The sequence below is a fragment of the Trachurus japonicus genome, chromosome 11 (genome assembly GCF_045865225.1).
Source record: "Trachurus japonicus isolate A0001 chromosome 11, Traja_1.0".
NCBI lineage: Eukaryota > Metazoa > Chordata > Actinopteri > Carangiformes > Carangidae > Trachurus > Trachurus japonicus.
In genome coordinates this window covers 6,331,173-6,352,697 of record NC_140917.1, presented here as the reverse complement: position 1 = coordinate 6,352,697, position 21,525 = coordinate 6,331,173, and the positions used below count along the sequence as shown (strand labels likewise).

General features: G+C 46.5%; 3 protein-coding genes across 3 annotated transcripts in view; 2 read left to right on the top strand and 1 right to left on the bottom strand.

The window, feature by feature from the left end:
* The window catches only part of LOC146978040 (major histocompatibility complex class I-related protein 1-like), a 568,607-nt gene that overhangs the window by 262,711 nt on the left and 284,371 nt on the right, over positions 1 to 21,525 (top strand). The window lies entirely within an intron of this gene.
* On the top strand, positions 9,730 to 12,348 carry LOC146978048 (GTPase IMAP family member 7-like). The gene is made up of 4 exons (XM_085790316.1): positions 9,730 to 9,843; positions 10,014 to 10,061; positions 10,249 to 10,353; positions 11,145 to 12,348. Exons 1-4 carry the CDS (start codon positions 9,822 to 9,824, stop codon positions 11,909 to 11,911), a joined length of 942 nt encoding a protein of 313 aa, XP_085646442.1. The 5' UTR covers positions 9,730 to 9,821; the 3' UTR covers positions 11,912 to 12,348.
* On the bottom strand, positions 18,370 to 20,184 carry LOC146978047 (GTPase IMAP family member 7-like). The gene is made up of 2 exons (XM_085790456.1): positions 20,118 to 20,184; positions 18,370 to 19,868 (listed from the first exon to the last, which is right to left on the bottom strand). Exons 1-2 carry the CDS (start codon positions 20,182 to 20,184, stop codon positions 19,093 to 19,095), a joined length of 843 nt encoding a protein of 280 aa, XP_085646582.1. The 3' UTR covers positions 18,370 to 19,092.

Sequence of the window (21,525 nt, the reverse complement as noted above, 5' to 3'; positions counted from 1 at the left end):
GCTATGGAGTTTTCATCAGTTTCAAATTACGGTTCAGTGTAATTTACTTGTTAAAACAGTGAGTGAGGACAGATACCACACGGACTGTAACTGGAGTTAGAGACCTATTTATCTGAACGGATTAAAAAAACATTAATGCTTAAGGAACAGTGCTGTCTTAGCAGCATAGCTCCACAGCTGGATGAAGAACTTTCACAGTGAGGAAATACAGTGAAGAGGTGGGTAAAACTCCGTGGTGCTTTTGGGTCGGCAGTGGGAGGCTGTTATGATGCGACAGCGAGGCCACACAGTGTGTGAGAGGAGCACCGGAGGACCGCCACCGTTAACCCCGGCGGCTCTCTCTTTTTAATCAAGATGCTCGGAGCGAACATTTGGACCACGCTGTCGGTTCGTCTGCGGTGCATTCACAGCCCGTCCGAGAGCGTTTTATTCATGTTCATCCAGCTTCTGGGACACTGGACTGGACACTGTTATTCCTTAGTGACACCAGGACGTGACAGGACGTGTGATGCGGATCCATAGGTGGCTGCAGCGCACGTGTTCATGTAAACATATGTTTACATGTGATAATAGTCACAACCTGATAATGCAGCAGGTAACATCTCACATCAGGCGGTCCTCCGGTGTTCCTCTCACACACTGTGTGACCACACAGTCCAGTGTCACAGTCCAGTGTCCCAGAAACTGGGTGATCTAATAAAACGCTCTCGGGCGGGCTGTGAATGCACCGCAGACAAACCGACAGCATAGTCCAAAAGTTCGCTCCAAGCAGTGTTGTGCAAGTTAGTGAAAAATAGTAACTAGTTACAGTTACTAGTTACTTCTTAAACCAAAAAGTAATGCGTTACTGAGAAAGTAACTTTTTCGTTACTTTAAAACGTTTTTGTTTTTTTTCCCCCAATGCTCCCACTAGGTTGACTGAATAGGCTTTATGCACAGCTCCCCTACTTCCTGAACTTAAACCAGCTCCTTTATTTCCTGTCTTGCATTATTGGACAAACTGATTAACCCAGGTGTGTCTGTGACTCTGACCTCAGTAGTAATGGTCAGACACCTGGAATCAGGAGCAGTGGAGCAGTGGAGCTGTGCATAAAGCCTTTCCCCTTCTATCCGTCATTTCTACTGATGCTGATGAAAAAACGCTTGTTTTATCTGTAAATTTTACCATCATCATCATCATCATGCTGCATGATGTCAGCAGCTACTGTACAGCAGCTTGACCTAACAGAACTGCAAAATAAATCTTGAGGATACGTGACCGAGTTACATTCAAGAACCTGTTTCAGTGACGGAAAGTAAATTCACTCCAGCGGTCTTTTTTTTTAATCGATCGATCAGCTGTGGCCAGAGCGATTGCTCTGTGTTTAGCATTTCAGGCGTGTAGCAACCAAAAACGTAATAACGGCCAATAACGTAATAACAGCCAATAATGTAATAATTTTGGCCATTTTAAATGTAATAAAGCCAATAATGTAATAACGTTCCAATAATGTAATAAAACTTTTGAGCCAATAACGTAATAACTTTTTGCCGATGTGACTCGCCACATCTTGGCGTTGTTGGCAGGATCGCCACATTTAAAGGGGCAGGGACGTGTTTTTTTTTTGTTGTGTTTGTTTTTTTTTGCTATTGAGATTGATTTATTTTTATTTTTCATTGATATTATTGTTTCTAGTTACAGAGTCAAAACAGCAGCATCCATCCCAGGAACCAGACTTCGGTATTGTGAGTATTGGTGTTATTTCACAGCCATCATGGCGGATGAGGTACAGCGACTTAGGGATTTAGTGTCACAGCTAGAGGCAGACAATGAGCAGCTACAGCGGGAGCGCGCTGCTTCCCGGGACGTGCCCGGTGGAGCTGTTGCAGGTCCCTCCGGTTCAGCTAGCTATGCCCCATCTAGTGCTGCTACTGTCACGGAGCGGTTGGTTGTGGTTCCCAGGGACCGTAAATGTCCTTTGTTTAATGGGAAGACAGGTTTAGGGGTTTGCTATTCTGAGGGAACTGTATGGCTGTGCACAATCTTATGTAACGTTGCAGCAGGCCTTCTTCTCTAGGAGACAACAGGAGGGGGAGACTCTGCAGGAGTATTCCTTGGGCCTGCTGGCTTTGATGGAGCAGGTTGAGCGGTGCGCACCCGACGGGATTCCTAATGCTGGGGATCTTTTGCGTGACCAATTTGTAGAGCATGTTCTTGACAGTTCTCTCCGTCGAACGCTTAAACAGTACGTCCGTAGCAAGCCGACCGCTTCCTTGTTGGACGTACGCGCTGAGGCTATCAGATGGGAAAGGGAGGGCCAATCAAGTGGGTTTAGGGGGCGAAGCCATTCGTTACCATCAGCTTACGGTCTCCAGTATGGGGTACAAAGCGACTCCCACCCACATCATCCCGTTGCCCCTCCCAGGTCAGAGATGAGTGATTTAATGGAACTTTTGAAGCGTCAACAGGCCCAACTTGACCAGCTCGCGCAGACTGTGGCTGCTCTGCAGGCCCCACGACCACCAGGGAATTTCTTTCAAAATGGTCCTTTAATTTGTCGAAGGTGTCAACAGCCAGGCCACATCGCACGGGAGTGCCGGGGCCCAACCGTACCCTCTCGTGCACGGGCCAACTCTTTTGGTGGTGCAAACCCTCAGGTTACCAGGGCGACCTCCTCGGCTCATCAGCCGGAAAACTGACACCCTCTGAGTCGGCGGGCCTCCGCTCAGATGGGGAAGTCAAGGGCCCACAGGAAGAGTTAGTTGCTGGTTTGATGTCGTCATGCCCAAAAATTGATGTTGTGTTTAGTGGTGTTCATGTCCCTTGTTTGGTCGACACTGGGTCTATGGTGTCCACCATTACTGAGAGCTTCTTTCAACAGCAGTTCTCATCTTGGGACCAGGATCGGCTTCGGTCGTGCAATTGGCTGCAGCTGCGTGCCGCTAACGGGTTAGAAATTCCCTATGTTGGTTACTTAGAGCTTAATGTTGTATTGTGTGGAAAGGTCATTCCTCGCTGTGGGGTGTTAGTCGTCAAGGACCCCCCCGGCACTGTGTCTTCCGTCCCTGGCATCTTGGGGATGAACGTCATTCGCAATTGTTACAGAGAGCTTTTTGGAACGATTCGATTGTTTTGGTTAGAAAGAAGGACGGGAAACTTCGACTGTGTGTAGACTATCGTTTGTTGAACACCAAGACCCGGAAGGATGCGTTCCCTCTCCCTCGCATTGAGGAAAGTTTGGATTCTCTCTGTGGTGCTCGTTGGTTTTCCACGATAGATCTGGCTAGCGGATACAACCAGGTTCCAGTTGCAGAGGAAGACAAACCCAAAACAGCATTCTGTACACCGTTTGGACTTTTTGAATTTAATCGAATGCCTTTTGGGTTATGTAATGCCCCGAGCACCTTTCAACGATTGATGCAGAGAATGTTCGGGGGTCAGCAAGGTCAGTCTTTGCTTCTTTACTTAGACGACATCATTGTCTTCTCTTCCTCCGTCAGTGAGCACTTACAACGGCTGGAGGCCGTTCTGGGCCGGCTCCAACAAGAAGGCCTGAAAGTTAAGCTGGGGAAATGTGCGTTCTTTCAGCAGCAGGTCAATTATTTGGGGCATGTTATCTCCAGCCAAGGTGTTTCCACCGACCCTGCTAAAATCGAGGCCGTGGCAAAATGGCCACGTCCGCGCCAAGTGGCTGAGTTGCGCTCGTTTCTCGGCTTTGCGAGTTACTACAGGCGGTTTGTAGAGGGCTTCGCGAAATTGGCTGCCCCCCTTCACAAGCTGGTGGCGACTCTTGCTGGTACGAAGTCCAGAAGAGGGTCAGGGCAGGCCTTTGGTGATGCTTGGACGTCCCACTGCGAGGAGAGCTTTGAGGCCCTTAAGTCCAGGCTGGTTTCTGCTCCTGTGTTGAGCTATGCAGATTTCTCGCGTCCGTTTATCCTGGAGATCGATGCGAGTTATAGTGGTTTGGGAGCTGTCCTTTCCCAGGAGACAGAAAATGGCGTAAGACCAGTGGCTTATGCTAGTAGAGGCCTCCGGCCCACGGAGCGCAACATGAGCAATTACAGCTCGATGAAACTAGAGTTCTTGGCACTTAAGTGGGCCATGTCTGAAAAATTCCGTGACTATCTGATGGGGCACAAGTGCATCGTCTTTACAGACAACAACCCACTGAGTCATCTCAATTCGGCCAAGCTTGGGGCGACAGAGCAGCGATGGGCTTCGCAGCTTGCCATCTTTGACTTTGAAATAAAGTATCGTTCGGGTCGCAGTAATAAAAATGCAGACGCGCTCTCCCGGAAGCCCGAGGTTGTATCCAGTGCCATCGGTCAATTCTTGCCTAGTACGCCAGTCCCCAAGGTCCTTCAGGAAGTGTCACGTCCAGCTCCTGGGGCGACGGTGACCCAGTCCATCGTTTCGGCCCTCCCAGGCCAGTCCACTGTCGACATTGGTTCCTTGCAGGAGGCGGATCCGCTTCTGAAGGAGGTCTTGTCTTTCTGGAGGAGGCAAACTCGGCCTTCTGCAGCTGAACGGCGTCAGCTTTCTCCATCAGTCATGGCGGTGTTACGTCAGTGGGACCGTCTGGTTGACCATGAAGGGGTACTGCATCGTCGGATCTTCCTCCCGGAGGGTGGAGAGGGGATTCTTCAGCTCCTCCTCCCAGCAGTTCTCAAAGAGGAAACTTTGAAACAACTTCACGAACAGCATGGTCATCAGGGCATTGAACGGACCACCGAATTGGTCAGGCGTCGTTGTTATTGGCCAGGAATGTCCCTGGACATAAAGAGATGGGTACAGGAATGTGAACGTTGTCAAGTTGCAAAAGACTCTGGCTCGGTGCCACATAGCTTTATGGGCCATTTGTTGGCCTCCCGGCCAAATGAAATTGTGGCTGTGGATTTTACACTGCTTGAGCCTTCCCGAAGTGGTTTTGAAAATGTTCTTGTCATGACTGATGTCTTTAGTAAATTTTCTGTGGCTGTCCCCACCCGGGATCAGCGGGCTTGTACCGTTGCTCGTGTTTTGTTACATGAATGGTTCTACCGGTACGGGGTTCCGAGTCGCATCCATTCAGATCAAGGTCGTTGCTTTGAGAGTCTGTTGATCAAACAACTTTGCTGCTTGTATGGTGTTAATAAATCCCGCACCACTCCATACCACCCTGCCGGGAATGGGCAGTGCGAACGGTTCAACAGAACTCTCCACAATCTTCTTCGCACCCTGCCAGTTTCACAGAAACAGGACTGGGCTTCTTGTTTGCCACAGCTGCTTTTCAGTTATAACAGCACACCACATCAGGTTACTGGCGAGTCCCCCTTTTTCCTGATGTGTGGGCGGGAGCCACAGCTTCCCATCGATTTCCTTCTTGGTCGAGTTAAGGACCCGGTCCCAGGCGAGGTACAGGATTGGATCATTGAGCATCAAGCGAGACTTGAGGTAGCATTTGAGGGTGCTAAGGAGCGGCTGTTGGCTGCTGCAGGCCGCCGAAAGGAGAGGCATGACCAGAGAGTCAGAGAGGTGCCTTTTCAGGTTGGTCAGTTGGTATATGTGCGGGACCTTGGTGTCAGAGGTCGGCACAAGATTCAGGATGTCTGGAGCTCTTTGGTCTACCAAGTAGTGAAAGCTCCAGGTCAGGGTGCAGTGTACACTATCGCTCCTGTGGAGGCTTTGCATCAAGAGCGGACAGTACACCGTGACATGTTGAAGGCTGTCGTCAGGCCCGAGCCCCTTACTCCACCCCCGGAGGAGCAACCTCCCCCAGCTGTGCTGGAAGCTGACAGCGACTCTTCTGTTGATGATCTTTACTTGCTGGTTCCAGAAACCCCATTGCCCCTTACCCCAGTGGTGCCAAGCTCGGTTGGCTCCTCACGCCAACTTCGGAGAGACCACCTAGGAGGTGGGTCCAGCCCCGGCGCTGCTCCACAGCCGGGAGGTTCTGTACCAGCTCCGTCGCACCCTCCCAGGGATCCACCCTGTTCCAGTCAGCAGGCTCCACGTCGTACACCTCGTTTAACAGCTGGTCTGCACTCAAATGTCTATCATCTCCCACGCTCCATCGGTCAGGTAGATGGTGCTACCAATGAGCAGCCCGTACTTACCGCTCAGTCTGCTCACTTTAGACCTTGGAGTTGAGGTTTCACGGTGGTTCATCGTCGGGACGCCGATGCAAGAAAGGTGGGGTAGATGTGACCGGGTGAGTCATCTCCCTCCTGGTCACTGCATGGCGCTGTGTCAGCCTGGCGCAGGTTAATGGGGGGACGGCACTGTTAGGTGATTAAAACAGCTGTGTTGGTCGACATTTTCCCTCTCTGCTCCTGCTGTGCGGTGCGTCCGGTGAGCTGGCCGGCGTGCTTGTTTGTGTCTTCCCGTCGTATCATTAAGGTAGGAATTCTGCGTATTTGCTGGTTTGTGTTTGCTGTTATTGGGCCTGAGGCCTCATCCTTTCGCTCCGTTGCAGTGTTGGAGCAACGGCGAGCTGGTGGAGCGACGCTGTGTGTGTGATTGGGACAGGTGTGTTTGGTCGCTGTTCTCCCTCTCTGCCTCTGCTGTGCGGCGCGTTCGGTGAGCGGGCTGGCGTGCATGCCCGAGTCTCCCCGTCATATCACTAAGGTAAGCATGCCGTGTTAGTTATTGTTTGGTGTTTTACTTTTATTGGCCCTGGGGCTTCATCCTCCCGCTCCGTTGCAGTGCTCGGAGCGGCGGTGAGCCGGAGGGAGCGAGCGGGTCTGGTGGGCGCGTGTTGGGTGCAGTAGAGCTCAGAGGTAGGCTGCTCTAATTGTCTGCTGTTGCAGTTTTACATTATTGCGCTAGTTGTGACACTGTCTCTCTCTTGCTTTACAGCGGGGCGCTGTAACCAGCGGCCCCCACTCTCCTAGTTCTGCACACTATCCTGCGTCCTGGTGTGTTCCGGTCATCGGCCACCACGATGTTTGCTGCTGTTTTGTTTGGCTCGATTACATGGTTTTGATTAAATGATTGTTGTTGCCGACGATAGCGACCTCGGAGACATTTAAACATTTATTTCTTGTTTTCCTCTTTCTTTTGTGGGGGGGCGGGTTTGATAATTGTTTAATTGTTTTCCTCTAATTTGTATTTGAATATTTTAAGAAGACTTTATTATGTTTAATTTGGTTTTGTATTATAAATAATATCTGATTGTTTTTGGTGTGTGTGAGGAGGTCAGCTAGACTGTGGCCATCTTAATTTGTCTCTCTCTCTCCCTGTGGACAGGTGCTGTAGTCCAGCGCGGCGGCCCAATCCCTGGTGGTGGTTTCTTCACTTATCCATTGCGTGTGTGTGCAGCGTCACGGGTGATATTATTTTCTTGGTTTGTTTCTCCTTCCCCTTGGTTTGATTTAGGGTCGCCGTGGCTGGCCCAGCCCTGTCCATTCCCCTTTCTTTGGCCCAGTCTTTTGTGAATGTGAAATATTTTGGCAACTATTGAAGTTTTATAGAAACAATATTGTGACAATAAATTATTATTCTTTTGATACTTGAACTCTCCCCTGTGGTGATTCGAGCCTGCGTAACCTTTTTTCATTTTTATAAAAAAAAAACAGTAACTATTTCCTGGGGCGAAACTCCCCAGGTGGCGTTGTTGGCAACCACTCATCATTACTCACCACTCCACCTCGCCACATCTATAATGTAATAAGTTATTACATTATTGGCTGGTAATAACTGGTGTCGATAATGTAATAATACATAAATATGACTGCAGTTCTTGGAAATAAAAGTTTTTTTTTGCAGTTTTTGTGCAGTTTGCTAATCAAAAATAGGTAAGTGGATGACTACCCTATAACCCTAACCCTTGGACAAATGATGGCTAAATATGTTAATTAAAAAAAAATCAATGGTAAAAACAAATCAACGCCATTGCTCCTCCGAGCCATGCTGGGATTATCACATTTCACATCGCCTATTCCCAATGGTTTGTCTGAGGCAGGAAGTTCTACATGACTGAAACATAAACTGGCTGCAGACACCATTCAATACACAAGTTTGGTTATGTTTTGGAGGTTGTTGATAGCCTACAATGCTTACTTCTTCTGTTTGCAAACATATCATTAAGCATGGTAGAAGTGAGAGAGAAAGAGAGGTGAAAGATAGTAGCCTACATCTTGGATGAATAAATATGACGACTATGTCATCCACTATACCTATTTTTGATTAGCAAACTGCACAAAACTACCTTTTATTTCCAAGAACTGCAGTCATATCTATGTATTATTACATTATCGGCACCAGTTATTACATTGTCAAAGGTTTTTTTAATACTAGGCCAATAACGTAATTACCAGCCAATAATGTAATAACTTATTACATTATTGGCAAAATGTTATTACGTTATTGGCTCAAAAGTTTTATTACATTATTGGCTTGTTATTACATTATTGGCTTTATTACATTTAAAATGGCCAAAATTATTACGTTATTGGCAGTTATTACGTTATTGGCCGTTATTACGTTTTTGGTTGCTACAAGGCGTCATAATCGGAGTCCGTCTGTCCGACCGGGCGGAGTGGGTACTAGTGTGTACTTGCTGTTACTCGAGCTGTGTTCCATGGGCTGCAGCCTGAACTGGCACACAGCTGATGGGTCTGGGATGCTGCGTAATAGCTACGTTACCTTAGCTCGCCGTCATGCCCTGACCTGAGGCAGCTGATGTGTGGCCCAAACCACCTTGCGTTTCATTCAACCGAACTGTAATAACGCGCCACTTCACATTCTCAGTAACGGCAACGGCGTTGTAACGATGGGAAAAGTAATTAATTAGATTACTCGTTACTGAAAAATATAACGCCGTTAGTAACGCCGCTATACTCTAACGCCGTTACCAACACTGGCTCCAAGCATCACTGATTAAAACGAGAGAGCCGTCTGACGTGCCGGTTAACGGTGGCGGTCCTCCAGTGCTCTGTGTGGCCTCGCTATCATAGCAGCCTCCCACAGCCGACCCACCACCACGGAGTTTTATCCACCTCTTCATTGTATTTCCTCACTGTGAAAGTTCTTCATCCAGCTGTGGAGCTATGCTGCTAGTCCTGCCTGGCTAGATGACAGCACTGTTCCCGTGTCCTCCTTGAGCATTAATATGTTTTAATCCGTTCAGATATAGGTCTCCAACTCCAGTTACAGTCCGTGTGGTATCTGTCCTCACTGTTTTAATTATAGGCCTACGTGAACCGGAATTTGAAAATCCATAGCCATCCTGCTACGATGAGCTCCTCTGTGCTCCTTGTTTTGATTTAGGCTATTTCATAATTTCGACTTAGTATGTCATAATTTTGATTTAGTATCTCATAATTATGACTTAGTAGCTCATAATTTTTTTTCTCAAGTGGCGGAAATGGGCTTCCATACTGAAGAGAGGAGTGACAGTGACAGGAGAGAGTGACATGCAGTCAGGAGTTGAACCAGCGATCACTGCGTCACGTGGGCGTGTGCTCTAACCGCTTGAACCTCCCATGTTTTATTTCCTATATTTCTATACAGATTCCATATGGAAAGTCAACATATGTAGACTAGGCCTACTGTATAGGCGAACAGGCTGCTGATCTGTGTACGTTCACCATGTCACTGTGACTCTCCTTCAGCTCCTCCAGTCTCTTCCTGTATTAAAGTCAAACTACTTTAACCGCACATCACCCTTCTACCATCCATTCTGTCCTTCTGACTCCGCCTCGTGCTCCACTTCCTTTACTTCAGCGCTCTAACAGTCCGGACGTGGGTGGGTTTAACCATCACAGGTCTGGAGGAGCGACAGACAGGTCCGGTGCAGCGCTGCGGACGGAGCGGTGATTATTCTGGATCTAGGACAGGTGAACCCGGTGAAGTTACAGTGATGGCGGAGGCTGCAACACACAGTAAGTCTGATGAGACATTTAACGGAGCGGTCTCTGAGTTGAAGTCTGTTCTTTCAGGAGCTTCACTCTGTGACGCACTTTTTATTCTGACTTACTTTCACTTTCACCGTCGCTCTGACACGTTCACTGACACGTCTGTATGTTTAACTATACAACCCTCCTCTCTACAGCAGACCCGCGGAGAACCAGGAGAGACAGTATGGACTCGCCTCCATTAGGTAATGAACCTCTCATTTATTTATCTATGTGGGTAATAATGAACCTGTTCAACTAAAACCGTTCTGAGGGCGACGATCACGTGATGCAGTGTGATGACGTAATCAGATGAAAGAGAACAACTGTTCATGAATCTCTCTCTCTTTCTCTCTCTCTCTCTCTCTCTCTGTCTCTGTCTCTCTCTCTCAGCACTCAGACTGGTTCTTGTAGGGAAGACTGGATCAGGGAAGAGCTCCAGTGGAAACACTATACTGGGAGGAGAGGTGTTTGATGCAGCTTTCAGTCGGTCCTCAGGTAACTGTAACACCTGTAACACCAATACCAGTAGCCTACCTTGACTCCAGCCTTGTTCCTGAATTATAATTTGAAACCAATTTTTTAAAAATTCAATGAGTGAGCTTATGTACACCTCTGGGGTGTTTTTTTATTAAATTAATTTTAACAAAATGTCACATTACATCAAAAACATTCAGTTTTTCAATATACTCTACTAGTCCCAGTTTGTCACATCGGTCATGTTATTAAAATAAGTCAGAAAAAGCATCCAAAGCTTGTTAAATTTGTCCTTATTACCTCTTGGAGTGAATTTAATTTTCTTCAACTTAAGGTGAAACATAATATCCTGATCCATCTGACATGGGATGGGGGTTTAGAGTTCTTTCAATTTAAAGGAATTGTTCACCCAAAATTCAAATTTCACTCATTATCTCCTCCCCCTCATGTGGACTAAGGGCTGGGAGAAGTTTCAGAGTCCTCCGTGGCTTCTCTGAGTTACAGGGGGGTCCGTGCAGCAGTATTTGTCCATATAATGGTTGTCAATGGATACCACTTTTCTTCGTCCAAAAAGACACACCAAAAAACATCCAAATACCTCCATGCTGCTCGTATGTAATGTCCCTCTTGTATTGAAGCCCCGACATGAATAATGAAAATAAAATATTATTGTTAATATTATTAAACAGACGATCATCTGGTCTCTGGACAGGTGGTCCAGCCTCAGCTCAGATATGAGTTCCTCAGCCCTGAGTGTTGTAGTCATCATCACATCACACAGCTCTAACTCTGGTGTGTTGTCTCCCCTGTAGTGACCAGACGGTGCTGTAAACAGAGGGGGGAGGTGTTTGGCAGACAGGTGACCATCGTGGACACCCCCGGCCTCTTCGACACCTCCTTACCTGACGACACGGTGAAGAGAGAGATCTCCAAGTGCATCAACATGTCGGCCCCGGGGCCCCACGCCATCCTGCTGGTCATCAAGGTGGGGGCCTTCACTGGGGAGGAGCAGGCTGCTGTGAGGCAGGTGGAGGAGGTGTTTGGACCGGACGCCTGGAGATACACCATCGTCCTCTTCACTCATGGAGACAAAGTCCAGGGAGACTTTGGTCAGATGCTGAAGAAGTCTGGACCTGAGCTGGAGTCGGTCCTGAAGAAGGTGGACAACAGGTTCCACGTCCTCAACAACCACAAAGCCAACGAGCGAGGGCAGGTCCTGGAGCTGCTGGAGAAGGTGGAGAGGATGGTGAACGCCAACGGAGGAGAGTTTTACTCCAACTACACCTACCAGCAGGTGGTGGAGATGCTGAACCAGAGGGAGGAGGAGCTGAGGAAGTTCTACCAGAAGAAGCTGCAGGAGGAGGTGAAAGCTGTGGAGTCAAAGTACGAGGAGAAGCTGAAGGAAGCTCAGGAGGATCAACAGCAGGTGGAGGAACGGATGCAGCTTGAGCTGAAGGAGCTGAAGAGATACTACCAGGTCCTAGAGGGAGGAGTCAGACACGTGGTGGAGAACACTGTGGACACCGACTCCTTCAATCAGGTCCTGAAACAGTTCCACGAGAAGCTCAGACTGAACTAAACATCACATCACACACAGGAAGCAACCATCTACAGACTTTTATTTTGAAATGAGAAGACCATCATCAGGAAACAGCTCATAGAATCAGGACATGGAGGATCATTAAACAAACGTGTTCTTCATTAAAAGACATTCCTACAGAGAAACGGTTTGTTGATGTCAGTCTTTAGGTCTCTGATGCTCCAACATCCTGGTTTTCTACAACAAGGTGGTATGTGTGAGGGTTTCAACCAGCCAGGTCATTGTAGTCATTCAGTGCTGAGGTTGAAGGCAACTGGACTTCTTCAGATTCTTGAAGACAAACCTTTTAGAGCAGAGGAAGCTTTTTGGACGAGACGCAAAACATACCAAAATAAGTCCAGTTGTCTTAGACCTCAGCACTGAAGAACTTCACTATACATGTGTTTCACTCCACCATTTCCATTTATAATCACATGGATTATAAGAAAAAAGTAGATAAAATGGTCATTTTGTGGTTAACTGTTTTACCGTCAATCAAAAGTTGTTTTTCTGTTTTTTGTTTCTCTGTTACTTTGTATAATATAAATGTATGGGGAAATGAGCTGTTTTTGTTTTCTCATTTCAAAATGATTTGCCAGTCACCAAGTGCACAGACCAGGAAGCATCAACTGCTTCAGTTTATACTCTTTTTTTGTTGTCAATGTGATGTGATCACTGACACAGTATTCTGTTTGATCATACTGTATTCTTTTAAAACAAAATGCATATATTAATGCAATGTATTGATTTCTGATTGGATCTTCTTACTTGCTGAACTGATCTCGGTCAATGAGGTGTGTTGTTTATACTGCTGTACTTTGTGATACTGTAGTTGTAGGAACCAATAAATATCAACAATATGGATAAACAGTTCTTTGACTCACATTGTAGAGGCTAAGCTAAAGCCTGCAGCCCCTGAGGCGTTGCACCTGGATCAGCTGAGGTTGACGTGTTGTGGTGTTGCTGTAGTTTTTGGTCTTTGTTTCTGAGGTGTATGGTTCTGATTGAGACAAATAGTCATTTTTTTCTCCAAGTGTGGTGAACACAAACTACAAACAGTCTCAGACTCAAACAACTCATCAGCTACAACTGATTCAGGAGCAGCTCCTCAGGGTCACAGGATGTTAACAGACTCATCATGTTGGTCATCGATCATCATCAAGGGTTTTCCATGGAGTTTTTCATCAGTTCATGTGAGGGTCTAAGGACAGTGGATGTTGTTATGCTGCCATGTAAAGCCCTTTGAGACAAACTGGTGGTAAAAACCGGCTATACTAATAAAATTGCCTTGCCTTACTAGTTACAACTAGAGCACTGGAATAAGAGAGTAACAACAGCATTGGTCCAATGGCAGCGCCTCCTGGTGGAGGAATATGGGTTTTGCAAAAGCGCCCAAGAACTGACATCTCTGCATTGTTGGTGAATGAGCAGTGTGGTGTTTTCAATAATTTAAGGACATTTATAGATCACCCACGTTAATAGCATCATTGAGGATCCTTTACAGATAAACATTAACACATAGGATAGTAAAAAAAAAAACAGCTGTCTACATGAATGTTTCAATCTACATTTTATAATAAACTAATTATAAGTGTAATTTGATATGATCAAGACACCTAAAAACAAAAACACGGCCATTTTCATCAATTTAGCAGCAAGTGGGCAACACACATACATTGGAGTGAATGGGTTTTCTGGGCGCACCCATATCCTGCCACTAGGGGCACAAAACCCTTACCACGGGAGTCAATGGAAGTGACGATACTCTCTTATTCCAGTGCTCTAGCTACAACACAGCCATGCAGCCCCTCCCCACCCCTCCCAGGTGATTTAACCCCCATTCACACCTTGACAGATGTTAAAGAGACTCAGAACCCTCAAGATGTCATCCCCACCAAGAGTTAAATACCTGGGACATCAGTTTAGAGAGAGAGGTGAAATGTCTTCAAGAACTGAAATAGGGGGCGTCGCGTGGCGTAGTGGTTAGAGCGGGCGCCCCATGTATAGAGGCACAGTCCTCGCTGCGGTCGGGCGCCATTTGCTGCATTTCATCCCCCCTCTCTCTGCCTCCCCGTTTCCTGTCTGTCTCAACTGTACTATCTATAAAGGCATAAATGCCCCCCAAAAAAAGAAAAAACATAAAAAACATAAAAACAACATATTAATGTGTTAACATTTTAACAGATCGAATCTTTCTCTGTGTGGTAGGTGAATAATTACTGTGTGGACCACCTGCTCAAGGCTGAAAAACCCACAGACTGACTGTTTGGAGTTTCTCTCCTCAGTTTTTCAGCTAGTTGTAAAGTCTCTACAGCTTTGATTAGCATCAGTCAACCAGTTTAAACCTGTTAGTCCAGATACCTGAGCACTCAGTGCACCTGTGATCAAAATGGCTGACATCAGAAAACAAGAACAACACAGTTGTCCGTGTTAGAGGATGGAGTCAGACACATGGTGGAGAACACTGTGGACACAAAGAAGACAGTTTGATCAGACCCTCAGACTGAAGTTCAGACCAGAACCTGTGGAGACACCTGCTGGTGGAAACATGGAACAGCAGGACTCAACAGGACAGAGTGTGTGATCCGTCTCAGACTGACCAGGGCCGTCCTGACTGTTGACAGCTGTCAATCAACACATGGACACAACAAACATGGACTCACTGTTATTAATAATAATGATAATGTAACATGATCACATCCACTCAGCAGTTTACTCATGTGTAAATAAATGTTGAAGAACTTCCTGATGTGTTTGATGTTGAAACTCATCAATAATAACTGATCAGACCTCTTGATCAATAGTAATAGTCAGAGGTCAGGACAGGAATTTTAACTGAAATCATCAGAAAAAAAGTAAATCAAGACAAAGTTTGTAACGACTTCATAGTCAGTTCCTGTTGAGTGATAATTATGTTTCTCCAGATGTGGTGAGTTTTCATGTTGGTGATGAACCACCACAGAGATCTACAGACTTTAACTCCACGTTCCTGAACTTTACTTCATGCTCCACTAACGACCAATCACAGGTGACGACTGACTGCGCCCACCTGTAGTGATAAAGGTCGGTCAGTCAGTTCTCCAGACTGTCAGTAAATGCACCAGTTAGAGTTGGTGACATGATGCAAAAACATGAAGGAGGAAGCCGGCGTTGACTGACACCATGATGGAGGCACCTGCTGTTACCACGGTGACCTCTGTGATGGAGTCTGGACGTGGAGTGTGAGGGATCTGTCCTGGAAAGCACTGTACTATGTTCACCATCTGTTGTGTCTTTGTCTAAATGTATTTTTATTTGTTTGTGGCCCATGGGACTGCAGATGGCTCTTGTTGTGGAAGTTTTTAGCTGTTTGCTGTTGGTGAATAATGAAATAGAGACTTCTGCTGGCCAACAAGCTTTTTATTTCCTTGCAAAGAAAGGTCAATCAGAGTGGTGATGGTAAAGAAAAGACAAAGAGAAATGGGGAGACTAATCATTTATACCTGAGGAACGCCCCTTGTCTGCTGCAGGGGTCGACCCTCTACTCAGACAGTGTTTTCACACTGCTTTGTCTTGTTGTAGGTATTGGCACCGACCCCCGAGGGTGTGTTTCACACCTGGGGCATCCTGCAGAGTGCAGAGGTCTGGGTTAAAATACACAAATGGGTAACAAACAAAAGGAGACCTGATATCTTGGGGGGAAAGCAGGGTGTGGGGACGTCTCAAGTGATTAAAACAAAGGAATATTCAATTACCATTACACTCTCTAGCTAAATCTGGCATATTTACATCAAATAATTGTTTTTGTATGTTCATGAATATGTGGAATCCTGATTCAAATAAACTAATTTAAAAAAAGTTTGAGTCTGATGTTGAAGAATCTGATACTTTATAACAGAGTTAATGATCAAAGTACCGACTGTAGCTACACCGGTTCAACAAAAGGCCACGCTTCATACTGATGTCTTGATTTTCATTCTTTTATTCTCCTTCTCCACCGACGATAGTTAAATCATAGAACACCGTGAAAACTACAAATACAAAGCAGAGAGTCCATATGAGTCCATTGTAGCTAAATGCTAAATCAACGTAAACAAACACATGAAATGTCCACTGTATGCTCAAAGCATTTTGTATACAACCACAAATAAAATATATATGAAACCAAACCATAATTACCGTTTGCGCCTCTTGAACGCAGTGTATTTATCTCTGAGTGTTCAGTGGCATTACTTCCTGCCTCCATTCTCTGTGGTCCCGCATTTTACTTCTGACCCACAATCCCACAGTTCACCCTCAACAGACCAGGGGGTCATGTGACCACACACTTTCAAAATAAAATGTCTTCACATGAAGGTTTTTAAATAACACAACTGAAATCATTTTTATCAACTTATTTATAAACGTAAGCTCTTTTTAACTCTCTTATTATCATGAATTTATTTGTCTATTTATTAATCTTTTTTAAACACTTCATTAACTTCATGAAATACTGTCTCCAACAGTTACACCGACTGATACTGCTGCTGATCTGGGAACTGCTGTTCTAGGTTTATTTAACCCTTTTTGTCCAGGTCACACAATGAATTATGGGATATGAAAAAGTTCATCCCAGGACCGTTACTGGAGAGAGTCAGAGGAGTTGGTTGGACATGGTTCTTCATCCTGTCAACTGAATCATTTCTACAAAAAGTATAAAACACACACAAAGGTGAAGTTACAGCAACATTTATTAAAACATAAAAACACAACCATAAACTGACTCTGGGTGACGCTTTCAAAATAAAAGCCTGGGTCCAAAAAGTGGACACCTTCTGGACCCACCTTGGATCAAATGTGTAGTATGTATTTATGATATCTTCCTCTGCTCATGAACATACTTTTGTTTATATATTCATTATGTTTTTATTCTATAAAACATTTATTACTTATTTTATTAGTTATTTCTGATGACGATGATGGTTAGTCAGTGTCGTGTTGTCAGACTGTGTGGGAAAGGAGGTGACGACAGAGTGCTAGCAGGCAGCAGCCATTTATTAGTGTGCAGGCAGGTGGACATGAACATAAACAGCACCCCTCACTGCCCTGAGGAGGAAACCCTGTAGCACTCTTTACTACAGACTTCTAGCGCCCTCTAAGGGACATAGTGTTTAACACCTGGAACCTGTCTAACCTGACACCCTTTTAACCTTACTTTAACATTTGCTGTGCTTTTCCCTTAAACACCACAGTCAGTAAGTCAAAGATTTACTTCTGGTACTGTTATGGCCCTCGGCCATGTTGTGTTGCTGCTGTGTGTGTCTCTCTGTCTCATCTCCCCTCCATAGGTTCTCTGTCTGTGTCCCTCCTACCTCGTCAGGGGGATCAACTCCACCTGCAGCTGGGTCTATAAAGAGGAGGCCTTTCCAAGATGGCGGCCTCTTCCTCCCTCCTGAATGGCTGGTGCCACCCAGGCACCTCAGTGTTGTTTTGTTTGATTGTGTTCTGTTAGCCTTTTGTTACTTTATGATTACTGATTACTGATCTACCCTTAACCTTGTGTTTCTTTAATAAATTTATGGTTAATTGACCTGGCCGCTGTGTGGTCCTCCCTCCTTGGTTATGCTCTTGAACGAGCTGGGCATAACAAGTGGGGGCTCGTCCAATTTTGAACTTGGGAGTGTCAGGGCATGGCACTTGTGTGGCAGTGAAGTTGGGAGGATCACAGTGGCTTGGTTTTGTGAGTGTAGTGTAATGCTGTGGTGGTTTTTTCTGGTGACCTGCATTCAAGGAGAATGGTGGCTAAGTTAACTCTGTGTGGCTGCGGGGAGCGGGATTGGAGCAGTTGTGTCCCTCAGTAGGCTGTAGTGGCAGTTTCCTCACAAGGAGGGGTTGCTTTGTTTGTTTTTTTGCAGGGCTATTTTTTGTTTTTGTGTGTTGTCCTCCCTCCTTTGTTATGCTCTTGAACGAGCTGGGCATAACAGGTACTTAGCTCATTCAAGGCCTCAAGCTCATGTAATTAACCAGGACCACAGTTTAATCAGCTGATCATGTCAGAGTGCTTCAGTTCCTAAAAATTTTTTCACTAAAATTAGCACCAACTCTGTTGCCATGGTCTGTACATCAAGTGCTGCTCATTAAAATTATCAAGGCAAGTTTTTACAGTTTGTCTCAAAGGGCTTTACACAGCATCATAACAACCTACTGAACATCCACTGAGGAAAAACTCCTAAGAAAGACCAGGAGAAACCTCAGGTACCCCATTTCCACCAAACTGGTTCCAGTGCTGGCCCGGTGCTGGTGCTAGTTCGGTGCTTAACTAGTTTTAAACTCTGATGCCTCCAAAGAACCAGTTTGCTTTTCCACTGTTAAAGAGCTAGTTCAAAGCCATGCTCCCCATACAGGAGCTGCTCCTGTCTTTGCTGCTGCTACAGTTATAAACAGACCTGAAAATAAAAAAAATAAAAAAGTAAGTTGTCTGTCGTAATCATTGCGACCTGCGGCAACTACGTTTTGTCGCCGATATGTTTTGATATGAGCGTTAGCTGTTGTTAGCCACTGCCTGTAGCTCAGCTAGCTAGCTAGCTTCAACTGTGTTTACATTGAGCAGCAGATAAACAAACTTAATAGGATATCAATCGGTCCTGGAGGAACCGGTTCTTAGCTCTAGACCAGCAAGGAGTTGGTGCTGGTCTGAAACCAGTTTTAAGAACCAAGAACTGGTTCTTAGGCGGTGGAAAAGCAAAGAACCGGTGCTAGTCAGGCAGTGGCTCTGAACCAGCACTGGAACCAGCTCAATGGAAAAGAGGCCAGGGTGAGCAACAGAGGAAAGATCCCTCACCCAGGTCGGCAGACGGGACAGAGATGTTGTTACAGACCACAGAAGAACACAGTTTATAACACATAATATGGAAAAACAGGGAGATGGTTATCAAGAGCTGATGGAGGCAGCTTCTGGCTGGAGGGAAGGCAGAGCAGGCCAGCCTAATGGAGCTCTTGAATGGATCTGAATATCGTCTGACTCCTAATGACACCAAAGTTATCTGGATGAGTAAACGAATTTTCCTGGATTTTATGCCAGGAATAAGGTCCAGGTTGTAAAAAAACTAACAGCACTTGTCCTTCAATGGGAGTAGTGGAGGACAGACTGGTTCAGTTCATGAGCAGGGAGAGAGGGCGTCAGGCAGTTGGTGCAGAGGGTTGGAGTTCTCAAGATGGAGGAATCAAGAGGTCAGTTTTAGTTTCTGAGTCTGATGGAACTCCTTGAGGACCTGTTCGAAGGAGTCCGTCGGCACAGTGTTCTCCACCACGTGTCTGACTCCTCCCTCTAGGACCTGGTAGTATCTCCTCAGCTCCTTCAGCTCAAGCTGCAGTCGTTTCTCCACCTGCTGTCGTTCCTGCTGAGCTTCCTTCAGCTTCTCCTCGTACTTTGACTCCACAGCTTTCACCTCCTCCTGCAGCTTCTTCTGGTAGGACTTCCTCAGCTCCTCCTCCCTCTGGTTCAGCATCTCCACCACCTGCTGGTAGGTGTAGTTGGAGTAAAACCTTCCTCCGTTGGCAGACACCATCCTCTCCACCTTCTCCAGCAGGTCCAGGACCTGCCCTCGCTCGTTCATTTTGTGGTTGTTGAGGACGTGGAACCTGTTGTCCACCTTCTTCAGGACCGACTCCAGCTTACCCCCCTTCTTGATTATCTGTTGTTCAAAGTCTCCCTGGACTAGGTCTCCATGGGTGAAGAGGACGATGGTGTATCTCCAGGCGTCTGGTCCAAACACCTCCTCCACCTTCATGACAGCTTCTCTCTCCTCCTCAGTGAAGGCCCCCACCTTGAGGACCAGCAGGATGGCGTGGGGCCCCGGGGCCGACATGTTGATGCACTTGGAGATTTCTCTCTTCACCGTGTCTTCAGGTAAGGAGGTGTCGAAGAGGCCGGGGGTGTCCACGATGGTCACCTGTCTGCCAAACACCTCCCCCCTCTGTTTACAGCACCGTCTGGTCACTACAGGGAGACAACACAGGTATTTAAAAAACAGCTCACTGCTGTTTCTCTGCAGCAACAGAGTAATACCAGTGACATGGGTAATGTTGTGAGGCACCACTGTTATAGAACACAGGGTTCTGCTGTACAGACACTTGTTTTAGCTTGTAGCCAATCGTTGCTCAAGCCTAGAGTAGATAAGCCTATAAAAGTAGGCCGTGTCCCTCTTCCTGACCTCTCGCTTCCTGCTTCTTCGGCCCGCCCACTGACAGGTCGTTGCATTGCTGCTCGCAGCAGAGCACAGGTAGGCGCACTTTAGCGTGCTGTTTGTGTACATTTGTGAGCGTTGTTTTAATTTAACTCAAACCGTAACTCCTTAATAGATCCGGCGTCTCCGCCGCGGTCGAGGCGACATAATGGGTCGTTAACTGCAGCCGACCGGCGCGTAGGTGAGTCACTGAGAGTTTCTGTTTTTAATCGCTGTAAGCCAGGTGCTAAGTGTCTTTTCGCTCCTCTCCCTCTAACAGCCGGCCGGTTGTATGGCGTGTGGTGGCCTACTCCCCCCGCCACGCCGACCCTCTTCACCCCTCTCCCTCTTTGGAGGGGACGTTAAGTGACCGGACTGAACCGGGGTTTTTGGACGCTAAAGCTGAGTAAGAAGAGCACTATCCGTCATGGATATTTAGCCACGGCTACATGCTACCGCTGCTTCGCTGCCAGTCTGCTGCTACTATGTTTCTGCCCTCCTTGCTGCTTTGGCTTGGTTCGGGGTCCTGTCGGCCGACTGACCGACTTCCTTCCTGTTACTGACCCTGCTCCCGCTGCTACTGCGCGTGGTGCCAGTGTGTGTGTGTGTGTGTGTGTGTTTGGCTGCCGCTCGTGTGCGCTGCTACGGGCTTTACCAGGACTTTCAGCCACTCACTGCGTGTGTGTGTGTGTATGTGAGTGTGGAGGTAGACAAGGTTTGGTTATATTGTTTTGGTTATGTGTTATGTGATTAATGGTATAATTTCTTCATTTAGTTTTCATTTAGAATTTATTTGTATTAGTCAGGGATGCAAACAGCGCGCCGAAAAGCGAAACTCACTTTTTTCATGACCAATTAGGTGACTTGTGTGAATCGTTCAGATCCGAAGAGTTTTTGTTTTTGGGAGGGGGGGGGGGGTCTCAGCGTCTCAGCTGGGGTCAGTAAAATGTTTTTCTAACAGGCTGACAGTGACAATCACGTGAAACTGAGGCGAACTCATTCATGGTTGTCTCTGATTACACTGATAACAGCCGACCTCCAAAGTAGACGCGCGACATGCACGCACGTTACCCAAAGCGGCGCGTATCCGCGTGCAGTCGGTGCGACGGTGTTTTTTCCACGGTTCCCTACGTTGCTGTGTCAGTCAGGTGTTTCCCACGGAGCTCTGCCCCAGAGGTGAAGGAAGCCCTAAAGACGTCGCCTATGACTAACATTCAGTGAAGACCTAAAATTCAGTATCTCCAAAATTGAATATTGCAAAGGATCTTTTTTTAAAAAGCATTTTTAATATAGAAATGTTGGCCTTCTGAAAACTATGTCTATAATCAATCAATCAATACTTGGTTGGGGGGTTGAACTACTGGAACTTGACTTTTCCATGATATTGTAATGTATCCTCTCTTTTTTGGTCCTGACCCGTTTGCATCCCTG